Source organism: Pteronotus mesoamericanus, unplaced genomic scaffold, assembly GCF_021234165.1.
Source record: "Pteronotus mesoamericanus isolate MK-2021 breed Mesoamerican mustached bat unplaced genomic scaffold, CSHL_Meso_final scaffold_99, whole genome shotgun sequence".
NCBI lineage: Eukaryota > Metazoa > Chordata > Mammalia > Chiroptera > Mormoopidae > Pteronotus > Pteronotus mesoamericanus.
This window is the reverse complement of record NW_026555330.1, coordinates 314,256-332,903: the sequence shown is the minus strand read 5'-3', so window position 1 is coordinate 332,903 and position 18,648 is coordinate 314,256. Positions and strand designations below refer to the sequence as shown.

At 42.2% G+C, this 18,648-nt stretch overlaps 1 protein-coding gene across 8 annotated transcripts in view; it reads left to right on the top strand.

Annotated features, from left to right (window-relative positions):
- The window catches only part of LOC129063685 (myomegalin), a 161,291-nt gene that overhangs the window by 10,898 nt on the left and 131,745 nt on the right, over positions 1 to 18,648 (top strand). For all 8 annotated transcript variants that reach the window (XM_054564750.1, XM_054564740.1, XM_054564741.1 and 5 more), the window contains exons 2-3: positions 6,282 to 6,337; positions 11,193 to 11,344. In XM_054564750.1, the coding sequence (XP_054420725.1) occupies positions 6,282 to 6,337; positions 11,193 to 11,344 (208 nt within the window). The remainder of the gene's footprint in view (positions 1 to 6,281; positions 6,338 to 11,192; positions 11,345 to 18,648) is intronic.

Sequence of the window (18,648 nt, the reverse complement as noted above, 5' to 3'; positions counted from 1 at the left end):
GTGGACAGGGCAGAGTAAAGGTTTGGAGTCGAACAGATCCGTTTTCAAATGTCTGAACCAATGAGCCAAATAGCTGCATAATCTTGGGCAAATTACTTTATCCTTCTGGGCCTCTTGTTTCCTCATCTGTAAAACTGAAGTGACAGTGCCTATTTTACAGGATTTTGTGAGGATTGAATGAGATGCTGCCTGGAACATACTGGGCGCTCCATAAGCTATGGCGGCAGTCTGGGTGGTTATCTGCATAATGGTGCTGGTCATTTAATTCACGCTTAGTGTTGAGGAAAACTCCAGCGTAATAAAACGTGTTGAGCTGTAAAGTTATGCTCAGGCAGTCCGGAGGTTGTTACCTGTTACTGTCTTTGTTTCTACGTGGGCAGTATGTGTGAAACCCTGCCATTTAAAAATACTCAGAGCCAGAGCTCTGCATATTGAAGAGAGCAGGCCGTGGCTCTCCATCTCCTGCAGGCCCTTTTATATCTGCAAGGGTTGAGTGTGGATACAAATTCGAAATTTGAAAGATAGCTCCTAGAACATTAGAAAGACTTTTTTCATCTGAACCAGAATCTAGCAACTGATGTCAAGTGAGCTTTAGGAATATGGGAATTAAGAGAGATTGTGTGTTTGGTTCAGTGCCTAATACCAGGGGGCCCCCCAAAACAGCGGACTTCAGCGATCTTCCCGTCATACCACATAACCCCCACTGTTCGAGAAGGCCACACTGAGCCTAATCCCTTACCTATTTCATCTTTCATCAGGGGGCTTATTAGAAAAGCAATGTAAATTAAATCAAAATATGGTTCGTCATTTTATAAGAATTATACCATCCTAAACCCCCTGCTTTTTCACTTCTCTAGATTCTCTGAGAGTCTGTGCCTATAGGCATTTTTATGATAGAGCAAATACTGACATTATTTTAAGTCATCTTTGGGGGTTCTAAGTAGTTAGGCAAAGCTATAGTGTTTGAGGAGGGAAGTGCAAATGAAGAAATGATTTCCCCTGGGACTCTCCTCAGTACCCCCACCTGAGGGATCGGGTTTGGGGGAGGAAGGGTTGAGGAGAGGGGGAGGTATAAAGGCAGTTGGAAGGGGTCCTGAGGAGTAGCCTGTGCTTACTCAGGGGGAGGAGCACAATGAAGGTCCAGAATACACCCTATTTTGGAACATTTGTCATGTTTTCTCCTGTATTCATACCCACCCTTCAAGGCCTAGCTTCCATGTTCTGTGTTCTCTGTAGATTTCCTAGAGCGCTCCTCCACCAATCAGGACAAATTTGGCTGCCATCTCGTTGCTGCTCTGAAATCCCTTTTGAGTCTCATTATTCTAATAATTATTCCTTTGTTGAATCCTAGCTTCCTCCCCTGTAGACTCTGAGCACCTGGATGATGGCGTATATTTCTTGTTTACTTTTATATTACCGGGGCTTGCCACATAAGCAACTCCACAAGGAATGTTCGTGAAATGGAACGGAAAACCCTAAAAGCAACACTCAGAGGCCCTGTTTTTTGCTCCAAGTGCTGTTGTAGCAGATTGCTTTTCCTCCTTCTGAAATCTTGTTTATAATAAGAAAACCATATAAAAAGAAGTTGGAAAGATAGAAAATGCTTCTGGGAGATGGCCTTTGTCCCCAGGCCTAGAGGTGTGAGGCAGGGTGGTGGTGAGCGGGCAAGTAGGGGAACCAGACTGTGGTGACCCAACAACCGCAATGCGTGGTCGCCCTGGGGAGGCGCCTGAACAAATAAGCGCCCCTTTGGGAGTTTGGACACTCATATGGCAAGAAATAGCCTTAGATTAATGGTCTTAATAGGTGAGACTAAGAAGGAAAAAAGTAGCAGGGCCTAGGCAGACGACAGCTCCTTGGAAATATTTTGGGGTGGGTTTGGTATGGAGATACTAATATCTCATACTGTTCAAAGGCTTGTTGGTTGGTTTACTTTGTGATGGTGAAGTTGTACAATTACCATTTTGCCATAGCTCGTGAATAATACAGTCCATTGTCACGATGCATTGCTTTTCTCAGTCCACAAGTTAAACAGGCCAAAACAAAGCAACAACACCAAATATGCAGTTTGCAAAGGACGGACTATGGATGCCTTATAGAATATACCTCCTTGCAAGCTCCATTGTGGTGTCACCGTTTGCTAAGGTAGAAAGACTTATGTTTCCACCCCTCCCCACAGTGTTGTAAGACGCTCGGCTAGTGGGCCCAGCAAGCTGCTCCAGTTTTGGAAAGGAGCTGTATCAGTGGCGATTTTCAAGCAAAGCAAAATTGAGTGCCTTGGATATTCCTGGCATAAGTGATATTTCTACCATACTTAGAAAATTATTGGAAGAAATTATCAGAGCACAATTTGACAGCATCAGAGTATCAGAGCATAGCAGATGGCTTTGAGAGGAGCAATTGTTTTGTGAATATTCTCAACCTAATCATCCTGGAAAACTAAGAAAAGCTAGTAATAGGGTATATTGAATGTTGATGTATTGTTTGAGCCCAGTGTCTTCATAGCTATTTATCAGCAAGTCATGAAAATGTGGGTAATATTCCATGTAGAAATTAAGTGGGTGAACAGCTGGTGGGTGGGATGTACTTGGAAAATGCTTCATTTTTTTAAATTAAGCAGAAGAATGTCTTGGTGAAAGTTAATGAGTGTACTTTTATTTAATTGGTGTCAGTATTGACAGATTGATGAGGTAGGGAGAAAAGGATGAGGCTCACTGGGGGGAAGTGTAGTTCATTTACACAGGAAAAGCGACATTTCGGGTAAAAAAGCATCTTGGGGGAAAAATCATATATGTACATCGATGCAGGAGAGCCAAACTGCCCTGGTGAACCACATACTAGCTGAGCATGAGTCATTCATGGACTCATGTTAAAAGAAAGAAAGAAAGAAAGAAAAGAAATCTAGAAACACTTGAATCTGAGAAACCGGGACAAAGGACATGACAAGATTTTTTCCCCAGACTTGGGTAATACGGGAGAATTTACCAACATATATTACGGGGGGGGGGGGGGGGGGTGTGTGTGTGTGTGTGTGTGTGTGTGTGTGTGTGTGTGTGTATCTCTGTCGGGGGCAAGCTCGGAGCCTGTCCCTCGCATACCCCTATTCCTTTTGCACTCTGGTTTATCAGATGTCACAAACTGCGATCCCCTAGACATATACCCTGTGTTTCTTCACTATGAGCCCCTTCCCTGGGGGAGCATCGGATTCCTTACCAACCTCTTGGAGCAGCTGAATGAGCCCTACTCTCTGGCAATAAGAGGGAACTTGAGCTGTTAATAGAGTTAAAGTGATTTTTAAAAAATCCCCTGAGACTACAATAAGCCCATTAACTCGGTACTCATCCAAAGTGACCTCTCTACCCTTTCAGTTATTGATTCATCTGGGCAGGCAGCTAGCTCAGAGTGGATGCAGGTGGGGTAGAGAAGGGGCGGTATCTCGTGGGGCCCATATGTGTGGCCTTGCTGTCGCCGGCTCCCAATCTAGAATGTGGACTCTTCAAAGCAAGGAGGATTGAGTGAGATCATGTCTGGAAATTCCCTGGGTCCTTGGAAAGTATTAAAGTGGGTTTTCATGCTTAAGCATCTGTTAGAATAGAATTGCATAATGACTGCAAGGAATCGCAGAAATACATGCACTTCTTTTACAAATATTTGAGGAGACTGAAGCCCAGAATAGGTAAAAGTGACTTATAAGCCATTTAGTAGCTTATAATCACAAATTAATGAATCGTGTACTAAAGCTGATAAGTTACCTGAGACGGTGTCTTAAAGCAGAAATGAAAAAATTTTAAATGTTTTATTTATTTTTTAAAGATTTTATTTATTTATTTTTAGAGAGCAGGGAAGGGAGGGAGAAAAACATCAATCGGTTGCCTCCCACATGCCCCCAATGGGGAACTGGCCTGCAATCCAGGCATGTGCTCTGACTGGGAATCGAACCGGTGACCTTTCGTTTTGTGGGATGATGCTTAATACACTGAACCACACCATTCGGGGCAGAAATGAAATTCTGTGTGTACTTGCTCTAACATCAGGATAATAAATTCCAAGACCTATAAGGATCCCGGCAAGTATCACAGGTGAGTTCATGAGTTGAGACTACAAAGAAAGGAAGTGAGAGGTGCTGTGGAAGGCTGGGGAGCGTGCAGGTTGTTCCCAAGAGGGAGGCAGGCCCCCAGTATTGCCAGACCCATTCATTTTCCACGAGAAATTGGAAATGGGTCAACCTTGTGATAACCAAATAAAACGTGTTGGATGGGCAGCACTTTGCCTGGGGAATCACCCCGCTCCCAGCGACTGCCTGCGTCTGTGGGCTGGGCATAAAAGGATTCATCCAGCGCGGGGCTAGAAGCAGCTAAGATAAGTTTTATTTCCCACAAATTTTTCAAGCTATTGTTCTGGCAGATAGTTTCAGCATCCAAGTAGTGCATTCATCTCTTAACTATTCACTCTCAAGGAAAGTGTTTAACGAGAAGTGGAAAGGGAAGCAGGCATGGGGGCCTGCGAGGAACTACAAACTGGCGACCTGCTTTTGAGTAATCAAGATTTGGCAGGTGGTGTATGTAGACCAGTGTGTCCTTTCTGGTACTTTCATATCCATCTGGAACTTAACAAAGTAAAGATTTGTGCCAAGATCCAGACCCGAGGCAGAGAAGACAGAACATCAACAATTTCTAAACAAATGCCAGGCTCTCCTCTGCCTCCCTGTAAATGTCTTCTGGATGTGAAAAAGAGAAGCCCTCTAAATCTCTGTCTACAGAATTATTTTTGGAACAACCAGCTGGGAGTATCCAAGATTTAAGGAATACGCTAAATGTTGAAAGCATCTTATTGTAGGATTATTGCAATCCTCTCAGTTTCTGCCTTCCCCGCCCAGCCAGTCTGTTGTCAAAACAGTAGCCGGCCCTTTTAAAACAATGCATCGCTTAGTTTATCTCTTGCCTCGACTCACCAGACTCCAGTGGCTAAATGCCTCTCAAGGTCCCCAAAGTCTGTATAATCTGATCCGGCCCAGCCTTCCCCCCGACAGCCCTGACCTCACCCCCTACTACTCACAGCAGGCTCACTCCGCGCAGCCACACTGGCCTCCTTGCTGTTTCAAAACGCTCTGGTGTCATCCTTCCTAGGAGCCTTTGCATTTGATTCTCTCTGTTTAGAAGACTCTTTCCCTAAATACCCCACGGCTACCTTTAGTGCTTTTCAGAGAAATGCTTCCCCCTCCCCCCTTCCCTCATACTGCCCTATTCTCATTTCCTACTTTAATTTTTTAAAGGACTTGTCCCCAGTTGCGAGGGATACACTTTCCTTATTTGTTTCCCCTGACTCTGAGTTCCATGAGTGCAGGCATTTTAGTTCACTGCTATGTTTGTGGAGCTTAAAACAGTGCCTAAAGACGTAGGCGCTCGACAAGCATTTGTTAACACATTTTGAGATTTTTTCCCCCGCTTTGGTGCTAAGGGCAGCGGTCTTCACTGTGTTGAGTAGATCCCTCTTGCTACTCAATTTTAGTGTTTTTAACATTTTCATTAAAGGACTCACTGAGTTTGCTATGTTAATTCTCCTCCTAAACCTATCTTGAGTTTTTTTTTTTGCTTCTCTTTGTCTCCACTGTCTTTTTGCTTGGTTGAAACCATCACAGTTTCTTGCTTTCCCATCCACTCTTGTTCCCTCCACACAGTGTCACCCAGCAGCCAGATCTATCTAAAATCTAAATCTGCTCACTTGCCATTCACTCCCTCATTTAAAATTCTCCAGTGGTTGCCCATTGCCCTTCACAAAAAATCCAATATCCTTACCCCATCCTACCAGGCCAAAATCTGGTCACAGTCAGATTTTCTGTGTTCCTCTAACAAGCCAATTTCCTTTCTGACTCAGGTTGTGAACTGTTCCCTCATGATGAAATACTCTTTTGTTGCCATTTTTCATCTGGTTGACATTCTTTTCATCTCAGTTTTAATGTCCCCTTTTCTAAGTTTCTCTGAGTCTCTCTACCGTTTAACTTACTCTTCATTTTCCTTCATAGGGTTTTCCATATGGTAAGTCAATACTTAGGGAACTGTTTACTGAGTGGCCATCTCTAGGTGTCCTTACTGAGGATGGCAGCCCTTCCTGTGGGGTTTGTCTTTGTGTCTCCAGCACTTAACTCTATCCCTGATACATAGTAGGAGTTCAGTGAGTACTTGCGGGAGATCAATGAAAACAGAGCACAGGGGTTTTGCTACCCCAGGGACTGGGGATCGTGTAGAGAGGTTATCTCATTGATTCTTTGTTTCTCTCTACAGAGATTATTTTGCAGAGGATGATGGGGAGATGGTACCCAGAAGAAGTCACGCAGCAGGTGAGGAAGCTGTGGGCCTTGTCTTGTTAAATTCTTGGTTTCCTGCTGGTCATAGATGGCTTGAATCATGGACTCTTTAAATTCATCATGGCAACGTCCTCAGACTTTTTGTGAATTTCCCAACATACCACTGTAGCATGTAGTTCCTCATGTTCCCAGCACAGGGCAGTGACTCATAACTGAAACACTGGTGTGACACTTCATATTTTTAATGGTTCTGTAATTGCAAGATTTAAGTCACTTATAAAGTGATTAAAATAGATTTTGCCACTAAAACGAAATCTTTACTGTAGTACACCATTAGACTGGGTGTAATAACAGTATCAGTCTACAAAGTGAGATTAAGTGGGAGGAGCTCTTCGTCCAGTGCTCATGAAGGAATAAGTGCCCAGTAAATATAATTATTTATGTATTCATCGGAGTATCACAGCATTACTGCCCTAACATTAGCTATAGATCCACCTAAATTACAAAACCAATGTGAAGATAGCTCTCTTTTGTGGACAGTTTTTCACAAAAACTTAATCATTTAAGGGTTTTACTTTGCTAAGTGATTTGCGTTTTTCATGCCAGCCTTGAAGCACAGATGGTTCATATACACAATGTAGAAAAAATTTATAATTTGAAGGTGTTAAGGACTTCAGCGTGGCTTAAAATTAGGATTTTTAATTGTGTATGTTAAATCTAAAGATTCCAAGGACCTCCATACCTATTTTAGCGTTAAGATCCTCTGTTTTGAGGTAAAAATTGAAGGACTGAGGCAAAAATGGAATGAAAAAAATGCATAGTACAGACAAGATATTAGATCGAGTGCTTTCATTTATTATTTTACTTAATCCATATAAAAGCTCTGTGAGGTAAGTCTTATTGTGCCCATTTTTACAGAAGCAATGAAGTTAAGCAAAATTAAGAGAGTTGACTAAATTTCCACAATTAGCAAGTAGTCAGGATTCATATCCAAGCTTCAAAAGCTCTTCTTTTTTCATCATACCCCACTAACCTAACTTTAATATATTGTTGTTCTGTTTTATCAAATTTTCTTCTATTTAATAACCTATTTAACTTGACCTAAATATGGAAGGAATAATTCTTTCTCATTTCTTTTAATTGAAACATTTGCATTTACTTAGAAATGCTCTGAGTATCAACAAAAGTACAACATTATTATTAATTTGTAATCACAGAGTGGTATACAATTAACAGAATAACAGTTATTTTGTACAAGCTGAATCAAAGACAATAGAAGATGGAAAATAGACCACCTTTATCTCTAATTTGTGCTGTGCTCCAATAAACCTATTTTCTACCCCTCTTCTCTACCAGGCAAGGTTAGTGGACAGTGAATCCTCCTCTTCCTTCCTTTTCTTTTTTTTTTTTTTAGAGCAGAAAATGCTTTAGAGGTTGGTTGAAGTATCTGGGTAGTTTTCTCTTGTGTTCCTTTTGGCAAGATTGCAGAAAGAAAGAGAAAGAGGGAGGGAAGGAGGGAGAAAGGGAAATCTTCTCCCATCCCATTGTTTGCCTTTTCCTTCTGTTGACATTTTCCTTGCTGAGCAGAAGCTTTTGGTTTGATGTAGTCCCACTTGTTTATTTTTGCTTCTGATGCCTTTGCTTTTTGGTGCCCATGCATAGATGGTTAGTTAATCCTTGACAAAGGAGACAAGAATAGACAAGGGAGGAACGGAGAGAGGGAGGGAGGATAGAAGGAAAGAAAAAAGAATAAAAAGGCAAAGACGGGACAGAAAAAGAGTATGTGCTGACACTTTGCCTCCAGCTCCTCAGGCTCTCCTTTGCCCACATGTCTAGGTAAGTTTTCCTCCGTGGAGCGCGCCGAGCCCATTCTGCTCTCACTGGCCCTGATGCCGTCTATGAAGCTCATTGTATTGTGATGCTGTCATTCTTCCTGCCTTAAAAAAAAAAAAGTTCAATAATAAAGGCTCGTTGTTTCCTTCTGTCAGCCAAGAAAAGATGTATTTTTCTATGTGTCCTACCGACAGTCCCACACTCACCTCATCCTGAGACCCTCTGTGTACTGTGCTTCAGGTGAGCCCTGCTTTCTCATCCTTCCGCAGTGCTACTGCTCAGAGGCGGGCGTGAAGCAGGCAGCAGCTCTGCCTCCACTGGCTTCTCCCAGGGCAACACTTCCTTTGATTAATGAAATGATGACATCTCTGCCCCTTGGCCTGTTCCCCCCTGACTCTTAAATATGTTACAATCCCCTCTGATGCTAAAACAACATAGTGTTAGCATACTGTTGGGAAGGCTGCGTGGAGGACCTGGTTCTGCCACTTTTTAGAAATATAATTCTGGTCAAACCAACTTTCTGAACCTATATTTACTCATTAATAAAATGGATTTAATGATTACATCAGTCTACTTCACTGGTTGCAGTACTTTCACTTTATTTTTAATTTTTTGAATGTTACCGATTTATTCATTTATTTTACTCTTTCATAGAAAGAATGAGAAAAACAATAGAGAAAGTTAACAAAGCCAGAAGTTGCTTCTTTGAAAAGATTAATAAAATTGATAGAACCTAGCAGGGCTTATCAAGATGAAAAAGGATGCACAACAGCCAATATTAAGGGTGAAAAATGAGATGCCAATACAGATCCCCAGACATTAAAGAAGATAGTAAGGGAATATTGTCAACAACTTTATGGTAGTAAATTTAAAAACTTAGATGGAATGGACAAATTGGTTTAAAAACACAATTTACCTTAAGTGACACAAGAAGAAATGGAAAATATGAAGCCTCCATACATATGAATTGAATTTCTTTGAAAAAGTATTATGAAATTGAATTCATATTTCTTTGACTATCTAAGTATTCAAAGAATACTGAATAACTTAAAACCTTTCTACAAAGAAACTCCAGGCCCAAATGGTTTCATTGTATCAAATATACAAGGAATAAATAACACCAGTCTTACACAAAGTCTTAGAGAAAATAGAGAACTAAACAAGACCCAATTCATTTGATGATGCCAAAATCAGAACCTATTCTATCAAAATCAAAGCCATTATAAGAAGAGAAAATAACAGGCCAATATTTCTCATGAATGTAGATGCAAAAAGAATCCAACAAAACATTAGCAAATCTGTTCCAGCAATATATAAAAAGAATACTGTATCAGCCCAAGGGGGGTTTATCTGAATAATGCCCAGTTAGCTCTGCATTAAAAAAGAAAAGTCAATCCAAGTAACTTCTTCATATTAACAGGAAAAAAAAAAAGGAAAAATCATACGATGACATCTCAATAGATTTAGAAAAAAATTGACAACATCAACATTAATCCACAAAAGATTAGTATAAGAGTCGAATAAGACGGTGTACTTGAAAGTGCTTGGTGAACTGAAGGGCGCTGTGTAAATGGGAAGTGTTTTTATTGTCGTCCTCCTGCTGTGACGCCCTGAGATGTATGGGCCCCTTTCTCGTAAGTGCTTCTTGGGACCTTGACTACACTCCTTTCTTTTTTCTTTCTTTTCACTTCTTTTGTTTTCTTTTGAATCAGCAGAAATGCCTTTATTAAAATTAACAAAGATCCATATAATAGTAGAAGTAATTATTAATAACATCTGCATTCCTGGGTATATATGTATCTGCCTAAGAAGCAGTACCTTTATAAATGAAATAATTCACGGAAACTATTTTGTAACTTGTAATGCCAGTTACAGATGTTGGTTGTTACAGTTGTTATTATTTCTAAATGATAACCTGAAAGGTTTTCTGTAGAGAGAGATGTAGAAAACCTTAGCTAATAGCTTGACTTAAAAAAAGAGAGAAAATATTTCAGTTATCTTTTGTCATGTGACAAACGTAGTGGCTTAAAACAGGGGTCAGCAAATGACAGCCCATGGGCCAATTGCCAAGTTTTGTAAACAAAGTTTTATAGCAACGGAGACCTGCTCGTTCAGTTACGTGTTATCTGTACCTGCTTTGAGCGACAAAGGCAAAACTCTTAGAGAGCATACCATCTTAGAGATGGTATGGCCCATCTCTAAGCCTAAAATATAAGAAAAAATTTGTCCAATTGGGGCTTAAAAAAGTGACTTATTGTTTTTCACAATTCTGTGTGTTGGCAAACTGGGCACTTCTTCTGCTGGTCCCACCTGGGATCACTCAGGTAACTGCAGTCTTCTGGCAGCTTGCGGGGAGCGAGGGTCCAAGATGCTTTTTACTCAAGTGTCTGACAGTGGGTGGCTGAGCACATTCATTCCCCCTTGATGAATGACCTTTCCTTCTCTGGAGGGTGGTCTGGGCTATTTCACAGCAAGGTGGTCTTGGGGTTCTAAGAAGGTAAGGACAGAAATGCAAGGCTTCGCAAGGGCAATTCTTTGCATTTGTCCCTGAACGCAGAGCAAGTTACTAGGCCAGTCCAGATTCAGGAGGAGGTGGAGAAACAAACAACACTTCTTTTTTAGACAGAGGTGGAGGGAGAGAGAAAGAAAGGGAGAGAAACATCAATGCGTGGTTGCCTCTTGAGTGTCCCCCACATTGGGGACCTGGCCTGCAATCCAGGCATGCGCCCTAGGCTGGGAATTGAACCGGCAACCCTTTGATTCGCAGGCCGGTGCTCAATCCACTGAGCCACACCAGCCAGGGCCAAACAACACTTCTTGATGGAGGAGCAGGAACATCAAGCTGCAGAGGGGCATGGACTTAACTGGTGTGTTTAGCTGGGTGGGGACCATTATTAGTATGATCTACCACTGGCTACTGTGAATGAACTGTTTCCATGAGGCCAAGAACTGGTTTGTATTTTGCAAAAACCAAATTCCCCTGGGTTATAGAGGTTAAAATGATCCTAATGCCACCATTATATAACATCCTCTGTTCTCTTTCTTTCACTGGCAGCTTTTCTTAGTGACACTAAAGATCGAGGCCCTCCAGTACAGTCACAGACCTGGAGAAGTGGTGAGAAGGTCCCCTCTGGACAGACACATTACCTGAGGGCATTTGAAAAAGCCCCTCGGGTGCAGACCCAGGCTCTTCGAGACTTTGAGAAGGTAAGTCACATGGGTGGGTCATTGTTATCCCAAGAAGAAATACCATGGGGGCAGTGATATCTTAATAAAATATGATCCCAGGCTTACTCTGGCCTGTGGGCATTCTTACCATAATGGTGTCTCTTTCACGAGCATACATCCCAATAAGCATCTGCACAATCAGCTCTGTACTGCGCACTGTGGTTTGTGGGCAATTGCCTGTACCAGTGATTCTGCTGCCTTACCACTTGTATCCTTGGTTTACTTCTCAGATCAATTCAGGAAGTTTAAATGTCATTTGAGCCTGGGAACCTAGAGAACCTAGTCCAGTGGGCTGGCAGCATATTCTCTGCAGCTGACATGGACAGCTCTGCATATCTGGATACTGTCTGTGGTGTGAGGTGGCTCAGCCACAACCATTTGCTTCTCAAGGAGAATCTGTCGTTGAGGCCCGAAACTCCTGATTCAACTCTTTTAAGCTCTCACATCTTGATATGTTTATCCTTAGATTTGGCAGAGCCAAATTACTGATAATGTAATACAGTTCCCCAGCTCCCTGGGTTGAACCGAGGAAGGCTGTGCAGCAGAAATCATCTACTGGCATTTATATGGCCTGGGAAGAGCAGAGCACCCAGGAGTTCTTACACCCCTGTGTGCTAAAAATAGAAACAGCTCTTTGGTGCCCCCTGGAGGTTACCCAGGCATCAGGCCACACAGGAGTGCTGTGTAAATATATCTTGAGATAAGTGGTTTCTTTTATTTTTGAATTGACAGCTTTTGACATAAAATAATAAAATTCCATTTTCAAAATGGGGTTAATAAAGCAGCGTTGACATGGGCTTACCCTGCTTTCCCTCAGTTTGTAAATAGAAATGTTTCACTATGACCTAAGGTGCATCCTGCCAGATATTCTTGTGGACAAAGAAGATGCTCCATATCATGTATGTCTGAGAATTAAACAGCCTATTCTTGGTTTGGTTTTGTTTTCACCCAGAGTTGTCATGGATACTGGGGTGTGTGTGTGTGTGTGTTTAAGACAGAGAGTTTGCAGGAATATTAAGTGGTTTTTGAAGACTAAATGGCTGAACAGCTGTGGTGCTGGTGATGGGAGTGGGGCCGGTGACACCGCAGCCCCTTCCTCTTTCTCTGCCCTTAGAGTCTCCTCCAACACAGGAGGGGTGGGCAGCGCTGCGGCACTCCTCAGAGCTGGGTGGGGCGCGCCCTGAAAGCCAGCCTGCCCGCACGTTCCGTTTGATGGGGAGCTGATTGGGAACATAGACGTGAGGGATGTCACCTCCACGGATAGAACGAATGGCTGGATGCTGTGGGGAGAGGGAAAATGAAGGGCTGAGTTGGGTGACAACAGAGGTCACCTGACTCTCAGGTGTGGAGTTCTAAGTCCTTTTTCTTAACATCCAGGTCTAAGATCTCTGATTAGTTTTTACTGACAGTGCTGGGAACCACTGACAGAAACCAAGCTAGGACAGAGAGAAGAGGCCAATAGGAAATATAGGGTCCCTTTTATTACAAAATCCTAAGCGTGTAATCCGGTAACGTAACAATATCCCACTCAAGCATACCATGTGACGTTTTAGGTGAAATGTTCAAATTAAAACTATAAATTGTTACACCCATATTATTACCCTACTAACCACTTTTTCGAATATTACTTAGTCACAGCCCACTCATCCTTCAAGATTCAGCTCAGGTGCCGTTTTCTGTTTCTGTTTTTTGCTGTTGTTGTTTAGGATGCCTTCCCTAACTTTCCAGCCTTAAACATATACCCTGACTCTAAGATCTTCAAGGGTAGGAAATGCCTCCTGCTCATCCTTTTCTAGTCTCTAGAATCTAGCATAATGCTGGTCCATAGTATGTGCTCCAAAATGTACACCAACTCTACTAAACTCGTTGGATTTGGGTTTCCCCCAGCCTCTCCTCAGAATTCTCTGAATATATTCACGGGAAGTTGAGTGGTTGCAAGGAGACTATTGGTGTATTAATTGAATGGTTAGCATAGGAAACTGAAGTCAAGAAAAGTACATTTGTCCTTAATAATGAGTTTAAAGAAATACCATTTTCTACCCAAACCAGGATGGTAAAATTATACAGCCAAGTAAGAGAAAGAAGCAGAGACCTTTTAAAATATTCGATAGGACTTACTAAGAAGACCATTAATAGTAGCTAATAATAATGTTGTATTTATCAAGAGTTTATTATATACTAGGCTCTTTTCTAGATACTTAATGTATTTTATTTCAACTATTTTTCTGTTCATTTTCCTAATCATGAGATAGATATTATTATATCCACTGGACCAGGGGAGAGCCCAAGTCTCAAATACCTTACCTAAAGCTATACAGGCCTAAAGTGACAGAACCAAGGTAACTCCAGTGACTCCCCAGCTCCGAGACAGAGGAGAGGACCATGCGGAGGAAGAGAGTTACATGGGTGAAATGTCTGGAGTGTGGTTCTGTGCAGAGTCAAATGGCAGAAGCTACAGAAAAGTTGCAGAGGGGTGGGGGCGGGGGTCTGTGGCCATCGGGTCTAAAGGGGGCCTGCACTGCCCTCTCCTGTCCGCCCATTTTTAAAATCACGTTGCCTTTAACACGAGAATGCCAGCAAAACAGCTGCAGGGTTCCCTGCTCACAGCCTGCAGCCAGCTTCCCTGGTCGTCTGCATCCAGCCGCAGTGAGTCAGCCTGGTGAGGCTCCACCCACCCTGGAAAATTTTTCCCGCTTGACTCTTGAAAGCTGTATGGGGGTAAACAAGTCCTAAAAGGGACTTTTCTGCCTTTCTGAGATCTGAGCTCTCACAGCCTGGGTTTCCTGTTTTGGTTGAGGTGACTCTGGACCATGTCACTGGTGCTTTAGATCCAGCAATTTCAGTGCTTCTTGAGTGTTTCTCTGTAATTACAGCCTTGAAAAATGAATGCTACCAGTCAAGCGCATTTTTATTAAAAAAAAAACAAAAACGGCATTTGTGCTCCCCCAACCGCAGTGCCCCAGGCATGGTGATTTTGTTTTCACAGGTGTCTGAGGCATTCAGAAAGTTGCTAGAGAAGGGTAGGGGGGAAATCCTAAACGTTCAGCAAGGACAGAATTTTCTTTGGTTAATACATGACTTTTCAGAGGGATTCCACACCATCGTTCCATGGAACTTCAGAAATGTTTTCATTCCTAAGCAACGTTGCCAGATAGGTATCAATACGATCTTTTTTTTTTTCTTAACTATGAATAAAATGAATGATTCTGAGTGTTGTAGAGGATACTGAGATGCATACACGTTACCATTCTCAAAGACTGTACGATCCAATTGGGGTATATGAAATTTAAGTTATATCAGATTTAATTTAAATAACAGCTAAGGCAACAGTGAAAGAGATGTTACAAGATTAAGAGTATTTGCCAAACAAATGTGTGTCTTTAAAACCTAAATATTAGAAAAACATTAAAAAATTTTTATTCATATACACATATGTGAATGTCTCTTCTTCACTGTATGAAGAAAGCTCTATCTTCTTTCTGTGGACCTTGAGGAATTTTCATTCCAGTAATAATTTCCATTCCAAAAATAAATTTTTAAAATAGCAACAAAATAATGATACCAATTACTGTTTATGGAGGACTTATAGTGTGCAGGGCACAATGAATGCACTTGACGTTATTACTTTATTCACTTGATAAAACAGTCTACCGAGGTCAGTACCTCCATTGTCTTGATTTGTCCAGAGAGGGACATGAAGCTTGAAAAAGAGTAGTGATTGCTGCAAGTGCTAGAGCTGGGATTCGAACAGGTGCCCTGAGTTCAGGGTCTGGACTCTCAGCCACACTTTTATTATGTCTCTCTATGGACAGCGGATCCCCTCATTCATTTGGCTGTTTATCCACTCATCCCCTCAGTGCATGGGTGCATCCTGCGTGCCAGGCCCCGTTCTAGCTGTTACATGCACGTGATCAAGGATGAATGTATTTTTTAAAAATGTGTGTTCAGGGATGAATGTTTATTTCAGTACTTTTTTTACTAGTAAAATATTAGTAATCTAATTATCTATTAAAGTGAGGGTTGATTATTTTGGGTATGGTATATACATAAATAGAACATCATAGGAGGATGTTCATAAAAACAAAATTAAGATTAAACAACAAAACAATAACAGGTTGACTGAATATTACATAAAATAAGGTCTCATTTTTGAGGGAGAAATAAATATTTGGAAGGATACACACCAAAATATTAATAGTGATTATGTCTGGGTGATGGGATTAGCCATGATTTTTAATTTCTTTGTAACTTTCCATATTATCTGGATTTTTTTTTTTATCCTCATCTGAGGACATTTTCATTTGCTTTTTTAGAGAGAGGAAGGGAGAGAAACATTGATGCAAGAGAAGTATCGATTGGTTGTCTTCATATGCACCCAGACTGGGGATCCGTGTCGGATCGGAGGGTGGGGCTGGGAAGGTTACAAGCTCCCATTCTTGGACCAAGGATGAACCAGCAACCTATGTGTGTGTCCTGACCGGGAATCGAACCCTCAACCTTTGGTTATGAGAGGATGCTCCAACCACTGAGCCATACCGGCTGGGGCTATATTAGCTGAATTTTTAATAACACGTATTCATTTTATTTATCTAATCATTCAACAAGTATTTCTAAAGTGCCTACAGTGTACAACACAATATCTTAAGTACGGCAAATACAATAAGGAATATGCAAACATGATTTCTGCTTTCATAGAGTTTACAGATTAGCGAATTACAACAGAATATAATCATCATGATAGAAATAAAGAGTTATGTAATCTATAACTGAGGTTCATAACTCAGTCTGAAGGGGTGAGAAGATTCAGAGAAATTTTCCTAGAGGAAACTACATTTAACTGGGGACCTGAAGGAAGACTAAGTATTAGCTGCTAATATGAGCTGAGAGTGGGACAATGAAGAACGTTCTCTGCAGAGGAAACAGCATGAAACAAGGTCCAGATGAGAGAAAGAACTGTAGGAAGGTCATTTGTCGTAGATCATGCATGCTAGAAATGTGAAGAAGAGTGGAGAGAGGAGAAGAAGAGAGGGCAGCCTTATATAGGACCTTGTAAGTTATGTAAAAGGTTTTAAATTTTATCAGAGCTCTCTGGGGAACCATTGAAAGCTTTTAAACAGGGAGGTGCCATGATCAGATTTTTCTTTTAGAAACACCCCTTTGGCCTCTGCATGGCCTCTGGATTGGAGGAGTCAAGTCCCAGGCCGCGAGGGCAGTTCGGGCTGTAGCCCCAGTCCAGACAAAGGCTGGCAGTGGTGGCCGTACAGGAGTGAGAGAAACGGGCAGATGAAAGAGAGATTTCCGAAGCAGAAGTGATAAGACTGAGCAATGGATTGGATGTGTGACGAGTGATGGAAAAGAAGCCCAGATACGACCTACCACCAATTCATTTCTCCATTCCCGTTGTAAGCTCAGTTGTTACCTGTTGTAAACTTCCGGAGTACCCTGTGCTCCTCCCTTAGTAACATGATTTGTTTGTTCAAAGTCTCTCTTTTCTGCTAGAATCTGAGCTCCATGATGGCAGAGGTTTATCTCGTTCACTGCTGAATATAGTAGTTAGCATGTGCCTCGTTATAGCAGGCATGCGTTTTACTTGTTCGTTGTTTTGGATGAATGAATGATCTCGAGCTTTCTTGTTTGGGCAACTGCTAGGTGATGCCATCCATTGCAGAGAAAGGGAAAAACTGGAGCAGACACGTGTTTGTAGTTTTTAAATAATCATTAAAACGACAGGAACAAAGACCAAAAGCCAGGAAGGCAATTTTCATTTTTGGAGGAAAATGAAGGAGATCCTTCTGTTCTTAAGGAACTCTAGATCTAATTGGCATGGCAGTCAAACAGGTAATCTGAAGAACAAGAGTAGGAAGCACCCAGGAGGGGCCCCAACCAGTTTGGTTCCAGGATCAGAGAGGTTTTCCTGAGTAGGTGCTATCTCAGTCAGAGCCTTACAGGCGAGTTGGAGATAGTTCAGTGAGAGCTGAGTGGGTGGTGAAGGGGAATGACTTTTCAGGCTAACGCTGACGCCCATGGCAAATCCTGGAGGCAGCAGAGAGCACAGTGAGCTCAGAAATAGGAGGCTTTTTGTCATGGCTGGAGCACTGGTGTTGACTGAGGTTCAAGTTGGCAGTGTCTTGCCCTCCCCACCCCTACTCCTGGTCAAAGCCTTATTGTTGCAACCACGGTCGGTCGTTCATGGTATACTGTGAACTCTTAGCTCTTATGCCTAGAGCAAGTCCTAACCGCGCTTTTGAAGTTGCCTTCTTTTCTAAACAAGTATAGAGAAGGGCTTATTGAAAGACCTCGAAAAACAGGTGAGGCCATATCGCGGTCTGTTCCCCCTGCATACTAGAAGCTCAGCAAGTAATCTTCCTGGGTTGCGCCATTTGTGAACAAACAACACCGAGTCCTGCTGGTGGTGATGGGGCCAAACGGGTGGAAACTCTAGTTCAGAGCCTAGGAGTCCCCCGGAGCTGCCGGCACCCGTGCAGCCCAGCTGCCGGTGCGGCCGTGGAGCCCACTAGACTGTCTCTGGCTGCACTGCTTCTGGCTGGGCCGCGTATTTTTGGTAGTCAGGGAAGTTGTGACTTGTTTTGTTTTGGTTTTATATAGTTCATAGTCCTCTAGAGTGATGATGACGACGGCACCTTGTTATTCTAGGATTGGGGGTGGTGTGGCTGTGTATCCACGGTGGGGGAAGGCAGCGGGAACGTCATCTGAACCCCCATCCTGCGTCCACGTGATGCTGCTGCCTGACATAGGGTTATTTATTGACCTGATGTAATAGCTCTGTTGTTAGCTCCCTTGTCATCAGGCCAGTTATTTCAAGAAAAGGCTGTGTAGAGAGAGGGTGAGTATCAGTTTGCCTCTGAGTTTTAGGGGAGGCAATGGAAAGATATGATTAATACTGTAGCATTTAAAAGATGCTGGAACTTCAGGAATTATGTTGAAATTTCAGAAACAGGGTTTCAGAAGAAAGATTTGTGCAACCCAAAAGAAGAAAAGTCCTTTGTAGGGTCCGCAGTCTGCTTTCTGAAGCAGAGGTGACTTCTGGGACACAGGGCAGAAACCCTGGGTGGAAATGAAAGTGTCGATGAGCGGAAGACCAAGTTCATTGACTTTGGTTGACATTTTCCTTGTTAGAATTCTCTGCAAAACTTACGTGTATTCTTCAGGACAGCCTAATGGGTATGTTTTTCCTGTATTGAAACAGAATCAATCATATGCTTGCTTTCTGTTTTATCCGAGGATTGTAACAAGACCTTAACTTGATAAAACATAGTAACCCA